The sequence below is a fragment of the Panthera uncia genome, chromosome B1 (genome assembly GCF_023721935.1).
Source record: "Panthera uncia isolate 11264 chromosome B1, Puncia_PCG_1.0, whole genome shotgun sequence".
Lineage (NCBI taxonomy): Eukaryota > Metazoa > Chordata > Mammalia > Carnivora > Felidae > Panthera > Panthera uncia.
In genome coordinates, this window is record NC_064811.1 from 152,553,521 (window position 1) to 152,578,440 (window position 24,920).

The 24,920-nt window shown below is 49.6% G+C and overlaps 1 protein-coding gene across 3 annotated transcripts in view; it reads left to right on the top strand.

Annotated features, from left to right (window-relative positions):
• The first annotated feature begins 4,278 nt into the window (after positions 1 to 4,278).
• The window catches only part of SCARA5 (scavenger receptor class A member 5), a 125,621-nt gene continuing 104,979 nt past the window's right edge, over positions 4,279 to 24,920 (top strand). For all 3 annotated transcript variants that reach the window (XM_049632395.1, XM_049632396.1, XM_049632397.1), the window contains exons 1-2: positions 4,279 to 4,468; positions 8,800 to 8,917. In XM_049632395.1, coding sequence (XP_049488352.1) covers positions 8,806 to 8,917 — 112 coding nt within the window. In that variant the 5' untranslated portion in view covers positions 4,279 to 4,468; positions 8,800 to 8,805. The remainder of the gene's footprint in view (positions 4,469 to 8,799; positions 8,918 to 24,920) is intronic.

The window sequence follows — 24,920 nt, forward strand, 5'->3', positions numbered from 1 at the left end:
ACTCATCTTTGACAGAGCAGTAAAGAATATCCAATGGAATAAAGACAGTCTCTTCAACAAGTGGTGCTGGGACAACTGGAAAGCGACACGCAGAAGAATGAACGTGGACCACTTTCTTACACCATACACAAAAATAAACTCAAAATGGATAAAAGACCTAAATGTAAGACAGGAAGCCATCAAAATCCTCAAGGAGAAAGCAGGCAAAAACCTCTTTGATCTTGCCCGCAGCAACTTCTTATTCAACACATCTCCAGAGGCAAGGGAAACAAAAGCAAAAATGAACTACTGGGACCTCATCAAAATAAAAAGCTTCTGCACAGTGAAGGAAACAATCAGCAAAACTAAAAGGCAACCGGAAGAATGGGAGAAGATATTTGCAAATGGCATATCAGATAAAGGGTTAGTATCCAAAATCTATAAAGAACTTATCAAACTCAACACCCAAAAAACAAATAATCCAGTGAAGAAATGGGCAAAAGACATGAACAGACACTTCTCCAAAGACATCCAGATGGCCAACCAACACATGAAAAAATGCTCAACATCACTCATCATCAGGGAAATACAAATCAAAACCATAGTGAGATATCACCTTACACCTGTCAGAATGGCTAACGTTAACAACTCAGGCAACAACAGATGTTGGCGAGGATGCCAAGAAACAGGATCTCTTTTGCATTGTTGCTGGCAATACAAACTGGTGCAGCCACTCTGGAAAACAGTATGGAGGTTCCTCAAAAAACTAAAAATAGAACTGCCCTATGACCTAGCAAATGCACTACCAGGCATTTATCCATGGGAGACAGGTGTGCTGTTTCGAAGGGACACATGCACCCCAATGTTTATAGCAGCACTATCAACAATAGACAAATATGGAAAGAGCCCAAATGTCCATCGATGGATGAATAGATAAAGAAGATGTGGTATACACACACACACACACACACACACACACACACACACACACACAATGGAGTATTACTCGGCAATCAAAAAGAATGAAATCTTACCATTTGCAACTATGTAGATGGAACTGGAAGGTATTATGCTAAGTGACATTAGTCAGTCAGAGAAAGACAAAAATTCTATGACTTCACTCATATGAGGACTTTAAGAGACAAAACAGATGAACTTAAGGGAAGGGAAACAAAAATAATTTAAAAACAGGGAGGGTGACAAAACAGAAGAGACTCATAAATATGGAGAACAAACTGAGGGTTGCTGAAGGGGTTGTGGGAGGAAGGATGGGCTAAATGGGTAAGGGGCACTAAGGAATCTACTCCTAAAATCATCGTTGCACCAGATGCTAACTAATTTGGGTGTAAATTAAGAAAAAATAAAAAAAAGAAAGAATAGTTGGAATACATTGAATAAGGTTACACAACAGATGTTTGTTGAATGAATAACTGAATGTATGGATGGAATCCCTGCACATGTAGATGCTCTGGAGGTATGACCCTCAATTTCAGCATTGCTTGGTTTCTCCATATAGAGACTGGGGATGATAACTCCATCCACACCTCTGCCCCAGGGAATCACTGGGACAATCAAATGGAATCATTTAAAGAAAGTAGGAGGCATGTGAGCACATGGACTGTGTTCAGATGTCCGATTGACTTCCATACCCATAGATGCAGCCACATTGAAGTCTGTTCAACTCTCCTTCAACACAATCATATTTTCATAATACTGTCTGGGGAAAATGCCTATTGTAAATGTCTTCTGTAATTGAATGGGAACAAACCATTTTTTTGGACCCTTCTGATATTAGGTGACAAGGAGGTGTCATTTGAGCTACCAGCTGCCTGCAAGACTTCACCCACTAGAATACTCAGCCTCTGGATCATCCCTACACATCCCTATCAAATGTCCCCTTGCCTGTTTTGGCAGTTCTATTCATATTAGGAAAATATTGGAAACAACCCAAGTGCCCATCAACAGGTGAAGAAACAAATTGTAGTAAATGCATATGATGGAATATTACTCAGCACAAAACAAAAGCCAAAGAAGTAACTTGTGCTACATGCAACAGTAAGGACAAATCTCACCATTATAAAAAGTGGAGTAAACCAGAAACAAAAGAGAGGAATGGCCCCTTGCCTGAAGCCACAGGTTTTAAAAGGATGAGCTTTGTTCCTCCTGAAATGTCATAGTTGAACGGTTCTGGGCCTACGTGTGAGTCTCTTGTGAAGAAACTAGACCCCACAAATTGTTTATCATCAATTACCAATACTAAGGAGAGGCTCAGCCAACAGCCTGGACTGCACTTGGGTCCCCGTGCCTCCCTTCCCCTATAGGCAAGGGCACACCAGTGTGGGAGTATTAACAACTGCTCTTTGTTTTAGGTAAAGGAAGACATCGCCAGGGTCTTACTAACGTGCTGGTATTTCTTGCTAATAAACACATCTCGCAGCAAAGATCCCTGGACAGAACATGTTGAGCACATTTCTGGCTCTTTTTACGATTGTATTCCTGGACATGTTGGTGAATCGATGGGTGATTAAAGACCACTTTTTCACGAGAGGTAGTATAGGGCATGGCAGGGCACAAATTGTAGAGTCATATTGCCTAGGGTGGAATGTAGCTCTGCCACTTACAGGCTGCTTGACCTTGGACAAGTCACTGAGTTCCTCTGTCTCTAGAAGTGGGAATAATAACAGGACCTATCTCATTTAATGTTAAATGAGTTAATATATGAAAAGCACTCAGAAGTGCCTAGCACATGGTATATACTCTAAAGTGTTTTTCCTCTGCCTCCTGCCTCTCCCCCTACCTCCCCCCTCCCTCTTTCCTCTCCCCCCTCCTCCATCTCACCTCCCCTTTGCTCTTATTATATTATTTTTTATTACTACTACTGTTTTTTCCCTCTGTAAAATGGAGCCTCATATTGGAGCTGCTTCCCAGAGATGGCCAGGAGGTTCAGTCACTGAAAATGACTAAGACCTTTCAGATTCAGTCGTGGGTTGGCAACTGCACTATGGGGAATGCTGAGCCCTGGCACTTTGTTCTCATGTATGAGGTCTGACCCTCCAGTATTGAGACTGAATTTTTTTTTAATATTTATTTTTGAGAGACAGAGCCTAAGTGGGAGAGGGGCAGAGAGAGAAGGAGACACAGAATCCGAAGCAGGCTCCAGGCTCTGAGTTGTCAGCACAGACCCCGACGTGGGGCTCAAACTCACGAACCGGGAGATCATGACCTGAGCTGAAGTTGGACATTTAATCGACTGAGCCACCCAGGCGTCCCGAGACTGAATTTTTAACCAATACATTGGGATGTATTCATGAACATTACCTTCAGAGCTCTATCCTCAGGGCAGGGGTGGGGGGGGTGTGTACTTGTAAATGGAGAGGTCAGCCATGGCTCAAACTATTTTTGGAATGTCCCTGATGCCTTTCCCCATCACCACCCCAATCTGAATATAATTACTCTCTTAACATTTTGGCAAGATCGCCTTTTTAAAAATGTTTTAGGTCACACTTAGGTTGACAGTTATTTGTGCCTGAGTGCACCTCTCATCCTGGATTGCAACCCCCTTGAGGACAGGGAGCCCGTCTTACTCATTCTTGCGTTCCCTGGACCTTATGCAATGTCAATGCTCCATAAATGATGGCTTTGTTACAGGGCTGCATTGAGACTGTCTTTGGAAAGTTCCTTCAGCGGTCACAGAACACTCTTCTGAATATCTCCAGTGTGGCTAATCTGTGTCCTCTGGGAGTGGATGTGACTTCAGAAAAACACGTAAATTAATTCTAAGCCAAGTTTGGTGAATGAATTGAACAATGCCAATTCTGTCCTATAAATAAGTTCCTCAGACTGGTTTCTGGTGTGGCTCATGAGCCAGGTCTAGCTTCCATTCCTGTAGAAGCTTTCCAAAAATTATTTGAGCAGGGTTTTAGGCTAGGTGTGCGGTGTCCCAAGACAAGGCTGATGTCACTGCTCTGGACTAATGGGGAGAACCGGGAGGCTGTAATGCTGAGATTGGCCACCAGAGGGGGGACGAGTTCCAGACCCCAGGGGAGCTTCGGCAATTGCTCCAAGAACTTTATAAAGACTGGCCGCCAGAGCAGCTGCAGTTCACATCTCCTTCAGTATCTAGCAGAGCTGCGGGTGCCTTCACAGAACATCTCCCGAGCGCTGCCTGTGGCTGACTGAGGCGAGACACCAAGACAGGGACTCCCCAGCCACAGGCCCTGAATCAGGCACAAGGTTGAGTGCTGCCTCCTGAACCTGAGCCTCCCAGAGAAGGGACCCCTGAGACAAGTCACTGAGCACCGGGGCAAGTCACTGAGCACCGGGGCAGCCTCCTTCTATGACTCCGTCTGGCTTTGGCTGGCTGTGGGGACAAGCTCTGCGGGACTGCCTGGGTCTCCGTGCGGTGACAGCAGCCAGCCCATCGGCCACCATGGTGAATGCCGGAAACTGAGGAGACGGGCTCTTCTGTGGCCTCACTGGGTGCACTCAGGTGAGTCTTGGCACTAACTTTGTCCTGGCACCTGAGCACAGCGTCCCAACGGCGGCTGGGGGACACGGATGCGGCAGAGGGAGCAGGGCTCTGCGTTTGGGCATCTCGGATGCGGAGCACTGAGTTGCAGCACCAGCTGGGAAGGGCCTCCACGCTGTGGGCCCGCGGGGGTCCGCTGGCGTGAGGCCGCGTTTGGGGAAGCTTTTGCCTTCATGGCCACTCTACCTGGCTCATGCCGCAGCTCAAGAGCCTATTCTGGGAGCAGATGGCACAGGTGACTGTCCCTCTACACGTGTGAAGTGCATGTGCGTGGGCACATGCGTCCAGTGGGGGGATGAACGAAGGGAGAGCTTGTCTATAAAACATCTGCACCTTTCCAGCTTTTTAAAACATGTAGTAAAAAAAAAAATTTTAAGTTTATTTATTTTTGAGAGAGAGAGAGAGAGAGAGAGAGCACAAGCAGGGGAGGGGCAGAGAGAAAGAGGGAGGCACAGAATCTGAAGCAGGCTCCAAGCTGTCAGCCTGCCTGCGGGGCTTGAACTCACACACCAACTCACACACCACAAGATCACGACCTGAGCCAAAGTCCGATGTTTAACCCAATGAGCCGGCCAGGTGCCCCTGCACCTTTCCAGCTTCAGGTTATGATTTAGGTTAACTAAGTACAGTTAGAGGACAGGGTCGTATTCATGGGGTTTTTTTTACTTGGTTTTGATGAGTTTAAAGCTGTATGATTCAAGGAGGAGATGCGAACCCTGCAGAGTTAGATGCCGGGACCCAGGGACACTGTATTTGCAGCCACAAGTGAAGCTTATGCCACTTGCAGCAGCAGCAAGAATTAATTGAGTCCTTCTGCTGCCCAGAGAGTGACTTGAGAGTAAGGGTCCGGATTTCATATTCACGATTGCTTACTGCAAAGGGGACCCAAAAGAGCATTATTCCCGAGCCCGGCCAGGCAGGAGGGAAGCCTCAGGAACCTGAAGATGCCCCCCACCCCCACCTAACTGCTTGGAGGGATCAGAAGATGCCGGGGGTGGGGGTGGTTTCTCACAAGACTCCACCGCCGACTCCCTGTGCGCCCTTGCTCGGAAAGCCCTCCGTGTGCACCATCCCCCCCACCCCGGCCTGAAATAACTGAGTGGCTGGTGGATGTGCTTCTCCACTTCACAGAGGTGATGGCCTGAGGTTGAACAAGCTCAGCTGATTGGGCCAGGTTCCTGAGGAGTAGGAAGTGGCTCCAGGATAGAACCCTGTGTCCTCTGAGCTCCCCACCCCTCACAGGCCTGTATGGAGCTGCCTCGGTTGGAGCTAGGGGTGTCTGAGTGCTTCAGCTCTAACATGTAGCATCCTAACATGTAGCTCTAACATCCCTAAAAGGCTGGTGAGATTTCCTGTCCCTGGGAGAGGAAGGCCCCACTCTTGGACTTGAAACAGGCTCCTTGGGCTTTATCCAAATGCCACTTTGGTGTCCACACCCTGCCCATATTTCCATGGTCCCGGTCCCCTCCCTGCTAGCTCTTATAGCCTCTCCTTGGTCCCAGGGCCTCCACTGACCCTCTGCGCTCCCTGGTCTGGGACCCTAAAGGTGGCTGCCAAAAGGGACGGATACATGCTTCCTGGACGAAGCAGCCTTGTCGCTGGGTCAGTGCCCTGGTGCCTCACCCTCCTCTGACATCATTGGTTCTTGCCTCTTTGGCAAGATTGCCCAGATTGGCTTATCTTTAAAATGGGAACAACAGACTGATACTACCTTCCCCACTGTGGTCCTGGTGGGGCAGAGAGATCCCAGATGGCAAATGGTCTGTAACTCATGGGTGTGTGTGCACGCAAGGGATGTCTGTCATCTCTGTGGTCACCACAGTTGGCAGTGAGTTGCACCTTGCTCGAGAGCACAAACTTGGCCCCCAAGGCTCTGAGATCAAATGACCAAAGGGTGCAAATTCCTGCCCCCTTTTCCCAAGAAAGAAAAATAGCTCAAAATAAAACCTGGGGCAGACAGAACATTCTTAGGTTTCATTCCCAAGTAACAAACATTAGCAAAGCTGGCTGAGCGTTTCTAATCTCATCTCACTCACATCTGGCCTCTGCTCTGCCCCAGCCCCTCTTCTCAACAGGCTCCCCAGGGCTTCTGCTCCACCAGCCCAGGGCTGTGGAGGGGAGAGAGGAGGGGCCGCCCTATAGACACATTCCAGATAACAAGCCATGCATTCCAGCTCTGGTCCAGGAACTGATCGGCAGAGGGGAAGGTGGAAATGAAGACAGGGCTAACCTGGCCCAAGCTCATCGCCACACCCCCACTGCCAGCATGGCAGTGCCCCATCAAGCTCTGTGTGATCTCTGGGCAGCAGCGCCTGTTGCCTTTGGCAGAGAGAGGATTATCGCTTGCAGAAGAGACACTGGCCTCCTGCTTTGCAGCTCCCAAGGATCGAGGCCAGTAGGAGGGGTGCTGCACTTAGCACTTATGAAACAAGGGAGGGTCCCCTGCAGCTTAGCAGCGGTGGCGTTGCTCGGGGGCCCCACCTAGAGGTCCATGGTGGGTGGAGGACTTGGATGGAGCATGGGTGTTGGGAGCTAGCAAACCGGACATGACTGCAGCATAGAGAAGCTGGGTGGGAGCGGTTTAGGGGCTCCCCGGGGCAGGGAGAAGAGATCCTGGCAGAGCTGTGGGCTCCCCTCTCCCGCAGGCTGGAAGAAAGGCCCACAGAGACCGTGAACACCCTGACTATGCGTGCTTGCATGCATGTGTGTGCAGGGCATGCCTGTGTGCAGGGCATGTGGTATTCTCATTACTAGAAGGAATAAGAATGGAAGCCCCTGTCCATCCTTCCAGGCCATCAGAAGGACAGTTGTATGGAACCTGGTCAGTTCTGACCTCTTCTCAGCCCTGAAGTCAGAGGTCTCTGGAGACATAGGTCAAGCCATGAAAATAAGGGGGTTATGTTTTGCTCTGCCTGCCAGAGCGGTTCAGCTAGGCTCCTCTTTCATTATCCCTATTTACTGAGACATGCTAATGCCTCTTTTCCCACTGTGCCTCGGGAGAGGAACTGATTGGCTGCTCCCTTCAGTCAGCAGTCACTGTTCCCAGCACCACCCGCCCCCCCACTCCCCCCCGCCCACCTGCCAGGCCCCCATCATCTCCTCCCAGGTGGTAAACCCCTGGCTATCTGGGCCTCAGGGTTGAGTTTGCTCCATGCCGGGCCTGGGACCCCTCCATCCTCCCCGGGTCTTTTATCGTCCAAAGAATTTGCTCTTTAAAAGTGGATTTTGGGGGGCGTTCAATATCCAGATAGTCAAAAAGCATCAGGGCCAAAGGTCAAGCTACACTGATGGCTGGAAGGGAGTTGAAAGTAGAAAGTAATTTGTAAAATCACTGAGCATCTATATCAGAGAAAGAATACCAAGAAGTGGTCTGGCTCAAAAAGTAGATTCTTCCTATTACACAAAGAATGCAAACACATTGTAGAAAACCCAGAATATCCAGCAAACAAAAATAAGCACAACATCCCCACGATCCCCACCAGAGTCTTCTGATTATATGTCTTACCCGGATCAACCCGGAACATCTCCAAATATAATCTTTCCGGTCACGTACCCGGGGATATGTGTATATATTACAAAATGGGATTGTCTTGTACACACTTATGTAAGTGGCGCTGGTTTCCTTCAAATAGTATACCATTTTCCCAAGTACATGGGTACATTCCTGAAACACCATGGAGGAGACCCAAAGCCCCAGCAGGCCATGCAGACACCAGGCCCTCCCTGGTCTAAGGCTGCCCAGGTCTTAGTGTTTGGGGGACTCCACCCCCCTCCTACCCCTCCGAGGCCTCCTACCCCTCCGGCTCGGGTGGGAGGTGAATCCTTGCCATGGCCTCACTGCTCTCAGCCCCTTTGGAACATGCCTGCCCAGTTAGCACATTTCCAACACAGAGCAGGAGCCTAAAGATCCAGAGTCTCGGAAACCACTCCATTTGCCTCAGGAGGGTCGGCGCCTCCAGGCCCCACAAAACACAGCCCTCAGTGTCCCTCTGGCTCAGGCTCTGGCCCCAACCAGGAGCTACTGAAAGGGACAGATCCCGTAATCAGAAAGGTCCAAAGGGCCTTGGCCTTCCCAAGTGCTGAGGAAGTTGGGAGGGGACTCAGGATCCTGAGAACCTGGTAGATGGCATCCATCAAGGAGAGGCTCTCAGTGTTCAGGCTCGGGCCATGGGCATGGGCACCTCGTTCTGTGCGTTTGTTTCTGGATCCACCTATAGTTTATTCTCTCTCTCCCCTGCCTCCTTTCTCCCTCTCCTCTCCCCTTGCTGTCTTTCCTGCTGCTGCTGCTGCAGGTCAGGATGGAGAACAAAGCCATGTACCTGCACACTGTGAGCGACCGTGACACCGGCTCCATCTTTGAGGAGCCCTTTGACGGCAGGAGCCTGTCCAAGTTGAACCTGTGTGAGGACGGTGAGTGCCCCTGGCTCGGTCTTGCGGTGCAAGCCCTGCCCTGCCTCCCCACCCAACCTTGGTATTTCCCCAGGGCAGTGGTGACCTCCTGTCGAATACTTCCTATGTGAACTTCACATTTTGAAATGTCTTATTCATGCATCTCAACAAATCTGAGTGGCCTGCAAGATGCATATCCATCTCACAGATGAGCTAGTGGAGGCTGAGAAGGTATTAAGGATCCTACAGCTCATCAGGCATAGAGTTGTTCCAAAACCGAGTCACCTGACTCCCAGGACAGGCCTTTCTGCCTCTCTGCCTTCCTCTCCTCTGAATGAATGAGGCTGGGATCAGGCAAAGGCGTCTGAACCAATGAGCCCAGACCCTCTCAGGTGAGGAGCCTCCAATCCATTTCCCGAAGCATTTGCGAGGAGAGAACATACCTCTTCAAGGTGCTTATCCTTCCCCTGGGTCTGAGACCCCAGCCCATGCCACAGGAAGGAGTTCTCTATCCCAGTGACCCAGAGGGCTCTGCACCTTTGGGAACTGGTTATTTGCTAAAACTGGGAATTCAACTGATGCTTCCTCCAAAGGAGCCCAGAGCACCTTGTCAACAGACTGAATCCTGTGTGTCCAGGCCAGAGCTTGACACTTAGTGGGTGCTTAATAAATGCTTGCTACGTGAGTGAATATACTCTGGTTTGCAGTGAGCATAGGCGAGGAGAGCACTGTCCCCACATCAAAGATGAATAGAAGTTTACCGAAGAGTCTCATAACGACTGATGGCCAATTAAGCAGAGACAGGCAGAAATTGAGTTCTGCAGAGAAAAGGAACCAGTGGGATATATACATATGTAAAGAGATTTATTGTGAGGAATTGGCTTACATGATTCTGGAGGCTGAGGAGTCCCACCATCTACGTCTTCAGGCTAGAGACCCAGGAAAGTGGGTGGTATAATTCAGTCTGAGTCAGAAGGCCCAAGAACCAGAGGAGCCAATGGTCTTTGAGGGCTGGAGAAGATGAGATGCTATGTCCTAACTGTGCAGGCAGGCAGGAAGCAAAAAGCAAATTCCCCTGCCTTTTGCTCTATTCAGGCCCTCAACTGACTAGATGAGGCCCCCTCCTCCTGGGGAGGGCAATCTGCTTTACTGAGTCCACCAATTCAAATGCTGATCTCATCTAGAAACACCCAGAAATGATGTTCCACCTGGCACCCATGACCAGTCAAGCTGACAGAAATTCACTACCATGCAGCCCTTTATTCAAGGCTTTTCTCAAGCGCTGTGTTTTCTCTCTACTCTGCTTAGCTGCCTTTGTCTCAAAATTACTCAAAAAGGGAAATGCCTCCCCCTCATACTCTAACCGTGTCTTTCCTCCCACAAGGTGCTGAATGCCAGGAGGGAAATTGGGCAACTCAGAGAGGCAGGGATTGGGGACAGTCTCCCCAGGGAGAAGAGCCAAGATGTGGGCTCCTGACCACTAACCTCCCTCACCCTGCCGTACTAACTTGCTCACCATTGTAGCTCTTCCTTTAAATTCCAGTCAACGAACATATTTTGAAGACCTGTGATGTGTCAACCTACGGGTTGGGTGCCAAGGATGCTCCAAAGAGAAATTAAACCATCCTTGCCCTCAGAGCGCTGTGATCTCAGTGGAAGGGATCGGCTTGGGACAATTACACGTAACATAAAGCAGGCAAGAATACATGTGAGTTCGGTAGTCCCCTCTTATCCGTGGTTTTGCATTCCATGGTTTGTTACCTGCAGCAGGCTGTGGTCTGGAAACAGATGATCCTCCTTCTGACCTATTATCAGAAAGTCAGTCGTAGCCTAACACCACATTGCACTGCCTGGGTCATTCTTCTTGCTTCATCTCATCACAGAGCCATTGTATCACCTCACATCACAAGAAGGAGGGTGAGGACAGGACAGTAAGATGTTTTGAGAGAGAAAGAGACCACATTCACATAACTCATATTAGAATGCATTGTTATTTATCTAAATACAGTAAAACCTTGGATGGTGAGTAACTTATTCTGCACATATTATGCAAGATGAGCACGCGTGTCTAGTACATTTTAACTCGATAAACAAACTGTGTCTTGCGATACGAGTAGTACGTGATGCCGAATGTCACATGATCACACTGAGCCAATGGTTCTTGAAATTCACTTTGATATACAAGTACTTTGGATTACAAGCATGTTTCTGGAACAAATTATGCTTCCAAAGCAAGGTTTTTCTGTATGTCTATTATTACTTATTCTTGTTAATCTCTTACTGTGCCTAATGTATAAATTAAATTTTAGCCTGGTATGTATGTATAGGAAAAAAAGGTAGGACGTGTAGGGTTCGTTACTACCCATGGTTTCAGGCATCCATGGAGGTCTGTGGACAAGTAGGCACGAATATACTGAAGTCAGGAGAAGCCTTTCTGGAAAGGCTTTAAAGACTGAACACAATTTTGTCAGAGTAGGGTGGGAAAAGGCATCACCAGCTGGGTCACACCAAGCCAGGCCAGCGTTTCTGTTAGGTTACTGCCACCTGGGAGAGCCAGATCACTGGCCAGTGCTCAGCACTTCCCCATCAGCAAAGGTCAGGCTGGCTTTCATGTTGTTGATCCTGTCCTCTCCCTACCAGCCCCTTGGGAAAGAGGACTGGCTTGGCAAGAGAGAACTGGAGTACAGCGCTGTGGGGGAGGCTGGAAGACCAGTGGAGCTGGCCTAGGGGGCCGATAAGGGAAGGAAAGGGCAGGGAGAGGCCTGGAGTGAGAAGTATCACCAGGCCATCGCACCCTCCTCCCCCATCTTGTTCTCCCTTTTTCTGAACCCCAGACTTAAAAAGATCGTTTGGACCAGAAGGGCTGAAAATAACAGTAATCTCAGCCACTGTGCTTTCCAGGCCCCCCCAGCTGTGAGGAGATGTGACCAGAGGACAGCTTTTGAGCTCTGCTCCAAGAGTCCTCAGGGGTCACCTAAGGCCTGGCACCCCATGAGGTGTGGACAGAGGTTGAAAGATGTGGGGTTGAGGCCGCCTGACTGGGTCACATCCTTTTCTGGGCCTCAGTGTCTTCATCTGCCAAATGGGGGCAGACAGGAGAGGTTCTGTCCAGTTCTAAAATTCTGTGTGTAGAAACAGACCTGGTCATTGCATTCAGGGTGTGGTCCTTTGAAAATCTGAGTGCTACCTTGAGCAAAGTCTACAAAGCATCCCGCCTCAGTGCGAGTGATAACCCAGGTGCTGACCATGGCCAAGGAGGCTGCCGACCTTCACCTTGACCCTGGGAGCACAGGGTCACCTGGGGCCTCTGCTGCTGAGAAGCTTGTTCTACCTCCTTCTAGCGTTTGCTCAAATATCACTTTCCCCATTAGGCTTCCTGTCCCCCTGCACCTTCAGCCCCTTTCCCTGCTTCACTATTTCCTTTTTCCCGTAACACACTATATCATTCTTATGTACTATGCTTATCATTTACTGTCTGTTCCTTGTGGGAAGACTATAGGCTGGACAAGGGCAGGTACCTCTGTTTTGTTCACTGAAGTCTCTCAAGCCTGGCACACAGTAGGTTCTCACTATTTATTGCAGGAATGAATGAATGAACGAATGAATGATTGGACATTGGGGTCCTTGAAAGCTCAAAGAGGCAAAACAAATGCATTTGAAGCCTGATTTCCACGTTGTCTGGGTCTTCCCCACTCTTCAATGACCAGCCCTCCAGGCACAGGGTGGTGGGGGCATGAGGGACCCAGAGAGACTGGAGTGTTCAGATGAAATGAGCCACCTGAGCTCGTGGATTTCTGGTTTGACTTTTTCCCCCTTCCCTTTCATTTCTAAGACGAAACCAGTGAGCTCTGACTTGGGGAAATTCAAGCCAGATTTGATCTGTTTCTCCAGGATTTTGCTCTTTGATCCTCATCTCTGGAGAGTGTAACCGGAGAGGGAGAGGAAGGGCGGTGGGGGAGAGGGAGGTTGCTGGGAAGGCAGAGGGTGGACAGAGATGGGGAAACGGAGGGAGGCCTGAACCGCGCAGGGGCCTAGAGTAGATTTAAACAGTAATGTCTGGTAGGCCTTGCAGGCGCTCCAAATCCCTTCCAGGGTTTCCCCCTTGAAGGAAAGATGGGGAGGAGAGGCGGTGGCTCCTCTTGGCCCTGGGGTTACTGGGATCTGGGGAAGCAAAGTTGCAAAAATGCAGCCCAGATATTAAGGTGTGACTCAGACTTTAATGTGGGTGGGACTTTAAAGACATTAGGGCGTAAACTGGTTATTTCAGGGCTGATGCACTGAAACCGCCCCCCCTCCTCTCCTCTCCTCTCCTAACTTGTCTTCTCTTTCCCTCCACCCTGCCTTTATCCCTGCCCTTCTTTCCACGTAGCAAGTGAGGAGGGTGGGGAGGGGGCTGTTACCTGCCCTAGGCTCCCCTGTCCCCTTCATAAGGGCCCATCTGGCCCAGCTCCTACATGGTGCACCCATACATCCTTCAAGGCTCACGCCCTCACACCCTCCTCTGTGTTGGTCTTTGGGACCTCTCCATTCTCTGCACCTCTCCTCAGGCCATGTCTCAGGACCCTGCCTCCTCCCTTGGGTCTGAGCTGTCAGCACCTCGTTGGGAGCCCCCCTGTTGTAGGGAAGGCCCCAAGGGTGGGCCGGCCTCCCCTCTGTGCCACCAGGGGGAATAGCATCGCTTCTAGCTGTGTTGCTAGAATTACATGAAAGGGCTAATCGCAGAATGCGACCTTCAGTGTCCTCCAGCCCAGCCTCCTGTGACCTCGATGACCACTTCCACCTCCCTCTGAACACCAAACGGGGGGGGGGGGGGCAGCTGGACCTGCTTCCCCCTCTCCCCCCTCCCCTCCCTCCTCTCCCCTCTCACCTTCCCCGGTGCTGCCTTGCTTCTCTCGCCTGTGTAGCTGTAGGCCTCTCCCGTCTGGCGCCAGGAGGCGGAGGAGGCGGAGGAGGCGGAGGGCTGGGTGTGGGCCTGGCTCCTCCACGGCCCTTCCTGAGGGCCAGAGAGAGGTGTTAGTGTCAGAAAAATACTGTAGTCGTGCTTACCCCACGGCCTCAGACACTCCACCACGCTCCAGCGTCATCCTGCGGCCGCAAATGGGAGGCTCGCAGAGGTAATGAGTTACACATGCTCCGGGCTGCGCCTGGACGCCTGCAGCCAGGCCGCTTGCTGAGTTTAGGGCCCAAGCCCCCCCCCTCCCTGCCCCATCCCCGCATTCCTAACCCATAAAATTAAATTATTCTCCTCGGGGAACCCCCTCATCTACCTTCTCATCAATCAGATCTCCCTGGTTCATCTTGGCACAGCTCAGGGCTGCCGGGCAGCAGCCCAAAGGCAGGGGTGGATTTCCTGGGAGGGTCTGGCTGGGACCTCACGGGAGGCTCACCCTCTACAGGTTGGAGAATCAGGCACCGGGGCAAGAGGAGAGCAGAGATATTAACCGGCATGGGGCTGCGGTGTTCTCAGCGTTCTGTGCCTGTTGAACAAGAACACAGAGCCAAGTGCTCCGTAAATCCGTGGTCACCAGGCAGCCAGGCTGGATCCTGGGTCTCTATGGCTCAGTGGAATATCCCTCTGCAAGATGGGGAACAGCCTGGGAAGGTGACAAGAGCCTGGACGATTGCAGTTTGGCTGGTCTGGGCTCCCTGCAAGGGCGTCTGGTGTTTGCCACCCCTATTCTTGGCGGCCGCTGCTCACCCTGCACTCTGGCTCGCGGCGTTGGCCACTGGGGATGAGCCCGGCAGGAGGTGGGAGGACCGAAGACAGGGAGGTTGGAGTATTTATTCCCCCAGGTCCTGTCTTCAGGGTCCACCCTGGGCTGCCTGTGTCCTTCCACCAAATGTCACAGACCCTTATAAGCCACCCTCTCCACGCGGGTTTTCTCCCGCCAGATTCCAGCAACTGTTCCCCTCCTTGACCCTGAGGGCCCAGTGTGGTCACATCCAGGGGACACCACTCCAGCCTTTGGGGGCATTTCACACCCTGGCCACACTTGGCATGTATTCCTTTATGAAATGCTCTAAAGTGTCTTATTTTGAGTGGGCCATCTCTTTCTCTGGGGCCTCAACTTTCTAATCTTCAGTGTCCCCATCTGCAAAATGGGAATAATGTTACCTCACAAGATCTGTGGGAAAATCAGGTGCCACAGGCCACATAAAGCACCTTGTGCACAGTACACCCTTGATACACATTTCACCTCCCCGTCCTTTGGGGAGTCCCTTGTAAATCCTCGGGAAGTGAGGAAGAAGGAGAGCAAAGGACGAGGGCATCAGGAGCAGCTGCTGTCAGCACCCCCAACCCCAGGTCTCCTAAGAAACACCCACATCACTTCTCAGGAACGCTTGGCCGGGTGAGGATTTTAAGGCTGGTGCTTACCTTCTGCTAAAGGAAGCAGAGTTTTAGTTAGTGGGCTCCCTTATGAAGCCTAGATTTTCAAGGAAATCAAACAAAGTCTTTTAGTCGTATCCCCCAAATAGGGGAATCTGTAAAAAAATGTTCTGGACCCTGAGGCCTGGTTCTGGATCAGTGGAATCTGTAAGAAATGTTCTGGGTCCTCGTTCCAGGCCATATGTGAATCTATCCATTCATTGTCCCTGGTGGAAGCTGGTGTCTTGTGGAGGGAAGAGCAAGAGAAGCCCAGATGCCCCAAAAGCTCCTTCCTACGTGGGGTAGGGGGGGGCACAAAAGGAGCCTCTGCTCCCTTCTGTCACTCAAGCCCCAAGCCCCTAAACCACACCATGTTTCATGTGGCATTGCCCTCACCATAAGGGCAGTGAGGATGGCTTTGAGGGAATAGCACTGACCTGACCACCAGCCTGGCACACTCTGGAGTGGGGGTGCAGGGGGGAGGTCTGCGGTAAAAGCTGGGTCATAAGTGGGAAGGGAGCTTCAGGAGAGGCCCTGAGTGGAGAGGTGATGAATCATGGCATGGCTATCCCTCATCACATCACCCGTTCCTCCCTACCCAAAGACCTTGCTCAGGTGGTTCCTGGCCTTCATTCCCTAGGTCATTCAGTCATTCATTTTTCTATCCTCATTTTTCAACAAGAAAGATGCTCTGCGGGCCCCCTGCAGGTGCTATGCACTGGCTATGTGCAGGGAGGGATGCAAGGAGGCAGGAGACATGGCCCGGCCCTCTGTCATTTCATCATCACTGTGGTTAGTCTGTCCCCTTCTCTCTCCCTGCCCTCCCCACTGTAGACCAGCACAACGTCGGTCCACATGCAAAGCTTACTTACCTAGAGGTGATCGGGTAGGAAGGACATTCAGGGTTTGGACCATGCAGTTGGTACAGACCGTATCGAGCCTCATTGGCTCCAGGTGCCCTCTTCCAAACTTAACATCCTTACCAGTCTTGTCTTCTCCACTGTGGGGAGGGCATTGCATGGTGGCGGGACCACAGGCTCCGGAGCCAGGCATGATAGGTTCAGACTCCAGCTCTGCTGCGTGCTGAGAAATCCTGAACCAATTCTTAGCCTCAGCTTTCCCTCCCCTGTGCACTGAGATAATAGCCCCTGACTTAGGGTTATTGCAAGGGCTACCTGAGTTATTCCACGTTAAGTCCTTCTAACAGTGCCTGTTACATACAGAGCATTCCATCAGTGTTTAATCTTAGGATGACTATGGTTGCATCCCTTCCGTTTGTCTGTTCCCAGCCTGGGGCCTGCCCATGGTACCCTAGTTCCTCCACATTCTCTATTTTCTTTTTTAAAAATTTGTTTTAATGTTTATTAATTTTTGAGAGGGGGGAGGGGCAGAGAGAGAGGGAGACACAGAATCCTAAGCAGGCTCCAGGCTCTGAGCTGTCACCACAGAGCCCAAAGCGGGGCTCAAACTCACAAACCTTGAGATCATGACTTGAGTCGAAGTCAGACACTTAACCCACGGAGCCCCCCAGGCGCCCCTCCACATTTTCTATTTTCAGTCTCCAGGACACAGAGTTTCATTCCTACCTTGTTCCCAAGTTTATCTGCTATTAATTCCTGGTGTCAAATAATAAGCAGCGTGACTGTGGCCCCCTGAGTCTAGAAGCCTGCCTTCTCTCGGTCTCTTTTCCAGCCCTTTGGCCTGGCTTCCTTGGTCCCTTTCAGCCCCTCCGTTCACACTATGCTACAGCTGTGTGCACCTAAGTCCCTCTGGACCGTAATCTCCCTGAGTGCGAATGCTGTCTGCCTTGGATTCATCTTAACATTCCCAATACCAGCACTGCGTCTTGCACATGGAAGGCACCTTTGCTTGTTGCACGAATGAACACATTCTTGTTCACCAAATCCTTAAGTACTAGGTGAAGGCTTGCCTAAAGATGTGAGTTTAAGACAAAAGAAACTATGATCTCATTCATCCAAAGGTGACAGGTTTCATGGTGCTGCTGGCGCATACAGAAATAAAAGGTCATGACTCCTGCCCTCAAGGGGCTTCAATTTCCCTGAAGACACAGACAGGTAAGCCAATCCTACCGTATCATTTGATTTACGCTCTAACGGAATTGGATGCAAAGTGTCTTTAGAGGGGAGAAGAAGGAGCCCTAAGTCTGCCTTGGGGAGGAAGGAAGGCCTCCTGCAGGGGTAGACACTGGAGTGAAATACAGAAGGACAGACAGTAGTGTGCCTGTTAGAAAGGGCAGAGAAAGGTTTTCCAAGTCAAGGGACATAGCACAGAGCTCAGGTTGAGGAAAGAAAGTGGTGGGAGGTAATGAATGTTTGTTTTTTGAGCTCTGATAGGTCAGGCACTGTTATAAGAATTGGACAAGGATAAGCTCATCTGATCCTTACATCAACCAGTAAGATGAGTCCCATTATTACAGCCAAGTGATATATGAGGAAACCAAGGCTCAGAGACCTGGTAACCTGCCCAGGATCACAGTCAGGAGAGATTGATGTCTTTGTTCACTGGGGCTGCTGTAACAATACAGCCTGGGTGGCTTACAAACACATTTATTTCTCACAGTTCCAGAGACTAGAAGTCCAAGATCAAGGCACTGGCAGATTCCATGTCTGGTGAGGACCCTCTTCCTGGTTCATAGATGGCTGTCTTCTTACTGCCCTCACATGATGGAAGAGGAGAGGGAGCTCTCTGGGGTCTCTTCCATAAAAACACTGATCCCATTCACGAGGACCTCACGCTCATGACCTGATCACCTCCCAAAGGCTTTACTTCCAGTTCTCATCATGTTGGAGACTAGGCTCCAATGAGAGGTAGGGGGGTACACATATTCAATCTATGGCAATTGGAGTCAGGATTAACTGACTCCACAGCCCACACTCTTAATTATATTGAAGCTAAAGTCAAACCATGAAAAGTCTATTGTAGCATCCATAGGAATTTGGGTCTCTGGAGGCAATAGGAAGTCAGCAAAGTGTTTCAAAGCAGTGAAAGGATAAGGTCTGATTTCCATTGTAAAATGCTCACTCTGGCTGCAGTAGGACATTAGATTTTCCAGCAATTACCTCTTCTGAGCCATTTCAGTTGAGTGGGAGAGAAGCCAAAGTGCAGTGGATTAAGTCTGGCTTGAAAGAAAAGGTGAATACCCAACACAGGCTCTGCTTCTGAGGTGCCTTGGCTGTGAGGTTGGGGAAAGACTCAATGGGGTGGTAGAGAAGAATACTGGGTGGAGTCCAGTTAGGATAATCCAGGCATGCTGTGCCTCCAAAGAGGCAAAGGCAGTGGAGGAGGTGAGAGGCAATCCAGTTCTGAGGTGTGCCTTTAGGTTAGTGCTGACAGACTGATGGTATGTGAGAAATGAGATGAGGTCTAGAGAAGGGGCTCTGGTGAGCGCCATGCTGAAAGGTCTAAGAGGTTGGGAGATAAGGAGGGACAGCAAAGGAGACCGAGAAGGAACACCTAGTGAAAGAATAACCACGAGTTATTGAGCCCTGGAAATGCAATGAAGAGAAGTATGGCCAGCTGCACCCAGTGCCGCTCAAAGGTCAAGTTGGGAGAGCACTGAGCATTGGCCATTGGACTGAGCCATTGGAGGTGTGTGGTGATCTGATGTATTAGTCAGCTCAGGCTGCATAACAAAATACCACAGGCTGCATGGCTTCAACAACAGACATTTTTTTTTCTTACAGTTTGGGGGCTGGAAGTCTAAGATCAAGGTATGGGCAGGGTTGATTCCTCCTGGAGCCTCTCTCCTTGGCTTGCAGTTGTCTGCCTTCTTCTTGTGTCCTATCATGGTCCTATCATCTTTTCTCTGTGCCCATGCACCCCTAGTGTCTCTCTGTATGTCTACATTTCCTCCTCATAAAGGACACCAGTCAATGAGGCCTCTGGGTGTCTCAGTCAGTTAAGCATCCAACTTCGGCCCAGTTCATGATCTCATGGTCCATGAGTTCAAGCCCCATGTCGGGGTCTGTGATGCCAGCTCAGAGCCTTGAGCCTGCTTCAGATTCTATGTCTCCCTGTCTCTCTATTTCTCCCCCACTCATGTTCTATCTCTCTCCATCTCCCCAAAATAAATAAAAGTTAAAAAAATTAAAAATAAAAAAGGACACCAGTCAAATTGGATTGGGGCCCAAGCAAACAGCCTCATTTTTAATGTAATCACCTCTTTAAAGACCCTACCTCCAAATACAGTCACTTTATGAGACAGTGGGGGTTAGGGTTTCAACACAGGAATTCAGGAAGGATACCATTCAGCCCATAACACCTAGCAAGAGCAATTTCAGTGACATTGGATGGGGAGGATGAACTGGGTGGATTCAGGAGAGAACAGGAGGAGAAGTAATTGGATTCAGTGGGTCTTCAAGAAGTTCTGCTGTATAAGAGGACAGAGAAATGGAAGGGAATGGAGGTCAAGAAAGATTTTTTTATTTTAAGATGGAAAAAATAGTATCATTTATGCTGATGGAGTGATTCTGTGCAGAGGGAAACATTGGCTAAATAGAAGTGCTGGAATTCTGTCCTTGGGTAAGTAAGAGAAGGAATCTGATATGAGTCAGGGGTGTTGGCTTGGGCAAGAGCACAAGACAGTTCGACTACAGCGACAAAAGGGAAGGTAGAGTGCTACGGCCTGGATGCAGGTCCGTGGTTACATCGTGGGGGGAGTTTAAGGAAGCTCCCTCCTCATTGCTTCTGTTTTCTCAACTAGGAAACCAAAAGTGAAGGTGGAGGAGAAGGTATGAGACAGGCCTCTGGGGATGAGTGTGCGGATGGCCCAGGAATAGGTGGCAAGCCCACTGGATGGCACCAGGGCCCACTGGTCTGGCGGTCATGAGCTTACTGACAGGGTGGCATGGTTTTCCGTTTCGGGCTCTGCTCAGCTATGTGGATGGAAGCATAGAGTTGCAGAGTTAGCTCTAACCAGGTTGAGTTTCACCAATGTGAAGGTGCCAGAGAGGGGCAAGGCAATTGAGGGTATGTCTAGAAAGTGGATAATGCAAATCATGGAATATAAGTGGGTAAAGGGGGGAAGGAAGGACTGAGGGGGGAGATGAGGGAAAGGCAGTAGAGGCCACAGTTTGTAGGTCTTGGTGAAGTCAGGGAGTGCCGGGGTCAGAATTCTTGAGGGAGTGCCTCTGGAGGACAGGAGAGGTGGTGATAATGTGGGACGTTTGAAGTGGGGATTGAGAAAGAGTTTCGATTATTGGTAAAGCCAATAGAAATGTAATGTGAGCCACATATGCAATTTTAAACTTTCTAGTAGCCACACAGAAAGGTGGAGACACAGATGAAACTAATTTAAATACAGTAATATGTTTTATTTGCTCTAATATATCCAAAATATTATCATTTTGATATGTAATCCCTATAAAAAAAAAAAAACCAGTTGGAGGATTTATATATTTTTTTCTCATGCTGAAGGCTTCAAAATCCAGTGTGTGTTTTGCATTTCAAGCCCAACTCAGTGTGGCCCAGCCACATTTCAAGTCAGGGCGGAGGTTGAAATCAAGAGAGGAAAGGAGGTCAGGAGGAGTTTGAAACGGGGATTGAGAGAATGAGAGTGAGCTCAGAGAGGGGAAGGGTGAGCAGATGTCCCTTAGCAACAAGAAGTGTGCAGTCGTGATGTGAGCATCCAAGATGGGGAAGGGAGAAGAGAGAGAGAATGTTCTGGAAATAGCAACAAGGAGCAAAGAAAAACATGTACTGTGCTGTTAGGCCACTTGTATGAGAATGGAAGACTGAAAGCCACACTTGGGAAGATAACAAACCTGGAAACAGGTTTCAATTAAAACAAGAAAGTAAAAGAAATGTTCAGAGCAGAGGCTGAGAAAATAAGGGACTTTTCTACATGACTGGCTGGGAAGTCCAGGGGCTATACAGTGGAAAGGTTTCAGTAATTGCGGGAATGAAATGGCCAAAGGAGCATAAAAAAGGCTGTTTGGGGATTTTCATGGGTGATGGGGAGTCCTGAGGGTTCTGTGGCTTCTGTGGGGCTGACAGAAGCCAGGACCCAGGATGCAGTGAGATTGGTCATGTTGGTTTCAGGGCAGAAACTGATGGTGAGGCAGAAGAGGTCTCACCAGGAGCACACAAAGTCCTGGGGCAACCTCTCTGCCCACCACAGTGGTGTGTGGACAAGGAAGGGGGACCTTGTCCTGCAGCACTAGGAGCTAGGGAGTTCATTTTGGCTCCTGTGGAGACAAGGTAACCAGGGGAGGCCAGGGGAGGTGGTGGGCCAGTATCAGCCTTGTGAGAAGTGATTATAACAAGGAGGTAATATGATAGCTCCCCTTGGGTGAGCATGTGACACAGGCAGGCATGTGCTCAGGGCCCAATATATTGTCTCCATTCGACCTCAGTATGTATTATTATCCCCAGTTTATGGATGAGAAGGTGAAGTCTTAGGTGAAGCAAATTGCCCAAGGTCACCAAGCCAGTCAGAGGCGGAGCCTAGCCCTTCTAATATGCCTGCCCTTCTAGTCCCTAAACCCACCCCTCCTGCTGCTCACCCCATTCCGCCCTGGGGGGCCAGGCTTTGGGCTCTGCACACCACCCCCTCCCAATACAATCAAGAGCCGTGCTGGTGGCAGTGAGAGCTGTGAGCGTGGATTCTTGGAGTTTAAGGTTTCAGAGGTGGAGACTTTCTGGGTGATGACGAAGCCAGGGTGGGGCCGTGGGAATAAATGGCTGCAGTGCAGGAGACACATGGAATGAATTACTCTAAGAGGTGATGCTGGCAGGAAATAGATATAAATGCAAATAGGCTTGGACAAGAGCACAGTGACAGGGTCTTAAATGGCTTCAGAGGAAGCCTGGGACACTAACCTCAGGCCGCACTTCAGGTCAGAGAAGTGCCCCGCCCTCCCCAGCAGCCCCTGCTCCCACTATCCCCTGGGACTTCTGGCCTGAAGTCTAACCTCTATATGCAGAGTTCAGCCACGGGGTTTGGAAGATACAAACACAGCTGTGAGGACAGGGCCCAGCCAAGCAGGGCCAGCCTGGCCCCCACCCTGCAGGCGTGGTTGCTGGTTAACGTAATGCTCACAGAGCTGATGGGGGCGAGTGATGGTCCCAGGCTTATGCACAGTGCCTTAGGCCTGTCTGCTGTGGTGCCTTCCCACTTCCTGCTGTCTGGCTTGAGAGTGGATTCAAGTCAAGAAACCCAAGATGTTCAGAGTGCCCACGCAGAAACCTTGTCTTTAGAAAAGTCCTGTTAAGGGAGGAGGCTGTGGGGGGCAGGGAGGCTGACTGCTGGCCTCTCCTGACACCTCTCTGTGGGTGAGTTTCTAACATCCACCTGTCACCTTGGAGGAGAGCACAGGGAATCTAACTGATGGAGGAAAGACTAGGAAAATAGAACATACTAGAGACTCCAGGGGACAGATGGCAGCAATCAGATCGGGAGGGGCAGATTGAAGAGAATTGCTGAGGGCAAGGGGAAACTGAGGACAAGCTTTCCCAATGAAGGCCATAACCGCCCCACCCACTTCAGTTTGCAGGAATGATCTTGGTTTATGCCCACTCTTTCTGCATAGTGATTAATAGAGCACAATTCATTCTTAAAAGTGTCTCTGTTTGAAGGTGATCTCATGGTTTGTCAATAAATAAAAGTGAGCCTGACCTTGTCCCCCGTACCTGGTGACTTATATCTTGGCATCTTGGCTCTCCAGTCCTGTTTGACTTTACTATACTCTGCCAAATGTGGGGATTCACTTCTTCCTTCCAGAGTTATGATGATGCCCCCACCCCGACCTTAGGGCATCTATTAAGATGTAAGTGTGGGGCACCTGGGTGACTCAGTCAGTTAAGCACCTGACTCTTGGTTTTGGCTCAGGTCATGATCTCACGGTTCGTGACTTCGAACCCCGTGTCAGGCTCTGTGCTGGTAGTGTGGAGCCTGCTTGAGATTCTGTCTCTCTCTCCCTCTCTCTCTCTGCCCCTCCCCCACTCCCACTGTCTCCGTCTCTCTCAAAACAAATAAATAAACTTTAGAAAAAAAGTAAGTGTAACATTTTAAGTATGTTAGGCATTTACAGGGTGCCCAGGGGGAGTTGCTTTTAACATGTGGGCTTATACTGGGGACCCCCGAAGGGTATTAACAGATTAAAGATAAGAAGGGTGCTGTCTTGCCAGTGAGTGGATGTGGATGTAAGAAGAACCTGTCTGCCTGCCTTGCAGATGCCCAGGGCAGCCTCTGGGACCTTTGACTTACTGAGTGTGCCCTTTCCCTGACCTCTGCCCATAGGTCTCCTGGTAAAGGAGTTCTGTTTTGTGGTCAGCAATAATTAAAAAAAAAAAAAAAAAAAAAGGTTGTTCTCACTACTCTATTTGTAGATAAGTTTTCAAAGCTCCAAAGTGTTGCTTGTTGCTAGCTTAGATCTGAGATTCTAGGAGGTGATAAACCTTTTTTGAGGGGCAAAATTCCACCACCAAAAGAAAGTCAGAAACGGAATGGCAGCTGGATACCACGGTAAATTAAGTGGTTAGGGGAAGATTCCTACCCCAAGCTCCCGGGCTGCACTTCCTGCCTTGGGGTAAAGCTGACATAAGACAAACAGCCATGCGGTTGTCCTCTGGGTGTCCCCAAAGCGGTACCCTCCAGCATGCTCTTGTCATTGGTCTTGGCCCTGGCTGGCTGAGGGAGAGAGAACTGCCCTTTTCACAGGTGGGCTCAATGGTCCATGGACACGGGGCCTGGAAATCAGCGGTCTTAGCTGCTTGTTCAAGGAGTGGTTGCTGAATGAATGGATAAAACTGTCCTTAGGTTCCCTCCCCTGACATCCCCGTTCTGCACACCCAGACCCCAACTCTGGACCCTTTCTGCAAGGCTAAAACATCCCAGCCCTGCCACTTTGGGTAAATCACCTAACTTATCCTCTCTGAGACTCAGCTTTATCATCTATAAAATAGAAGTAATATTACCTATCTTCGTGATTGTTGTTGTGCTTAGTATTATCGAAGTGTTCAGCCCAGAATAGGTGCTTGGGAAGTGGCAGCTGCTATTCTGTTGTATCCCACTGTTGGCTCCAGAGCAATTTTATCTTATTTTTTTTTCAGTATATGAAGTTTATTGTCAAATTGGTTTCCATACAACACCCAGTGCTCATCCCAAAAGGTGCCCTCCTCAATACCCATCACCCTCCCTCCCCTCCCTCCCACCCCCCCATCAACCCTCAGTTTGTTCTCAGTTTTTAAGAGTCTCTTATGCTTTGGCTCTCTCCCACTCTAACCTCTTTTTTTTTTCCTTCCCCTCCCCCATGGGTTTCTGTTAAGTTTCTCAGGATCCACATAAAAATGAAAACACATGGTATCTGTCTTTCTCTGTATGGCTTATCTCACTTAGCATCACACTCTCCTGTTCCATCCACATTGCTACAAAGGGCCATATTTCATTCTCATTGCCACGTAGTACTCCATTGTGTATATAAACCACAATTTCTTTATCCATTCATCAGTGGATGGACATTTAGGCTCTTTCCATAATTTGGCTATTGTTGAGAGTGCTGCTATAAACATTGAGGTACAAGTGCCCCTATGCATCAGTACTCCTGTATCTCTTGGGTAAATTCCTAGCAGTGCTATTGCTGGGTCATAGGGTAGGTCTATTTTTAATTTTTTGAGGAAACTCCATACTGTTTTCCA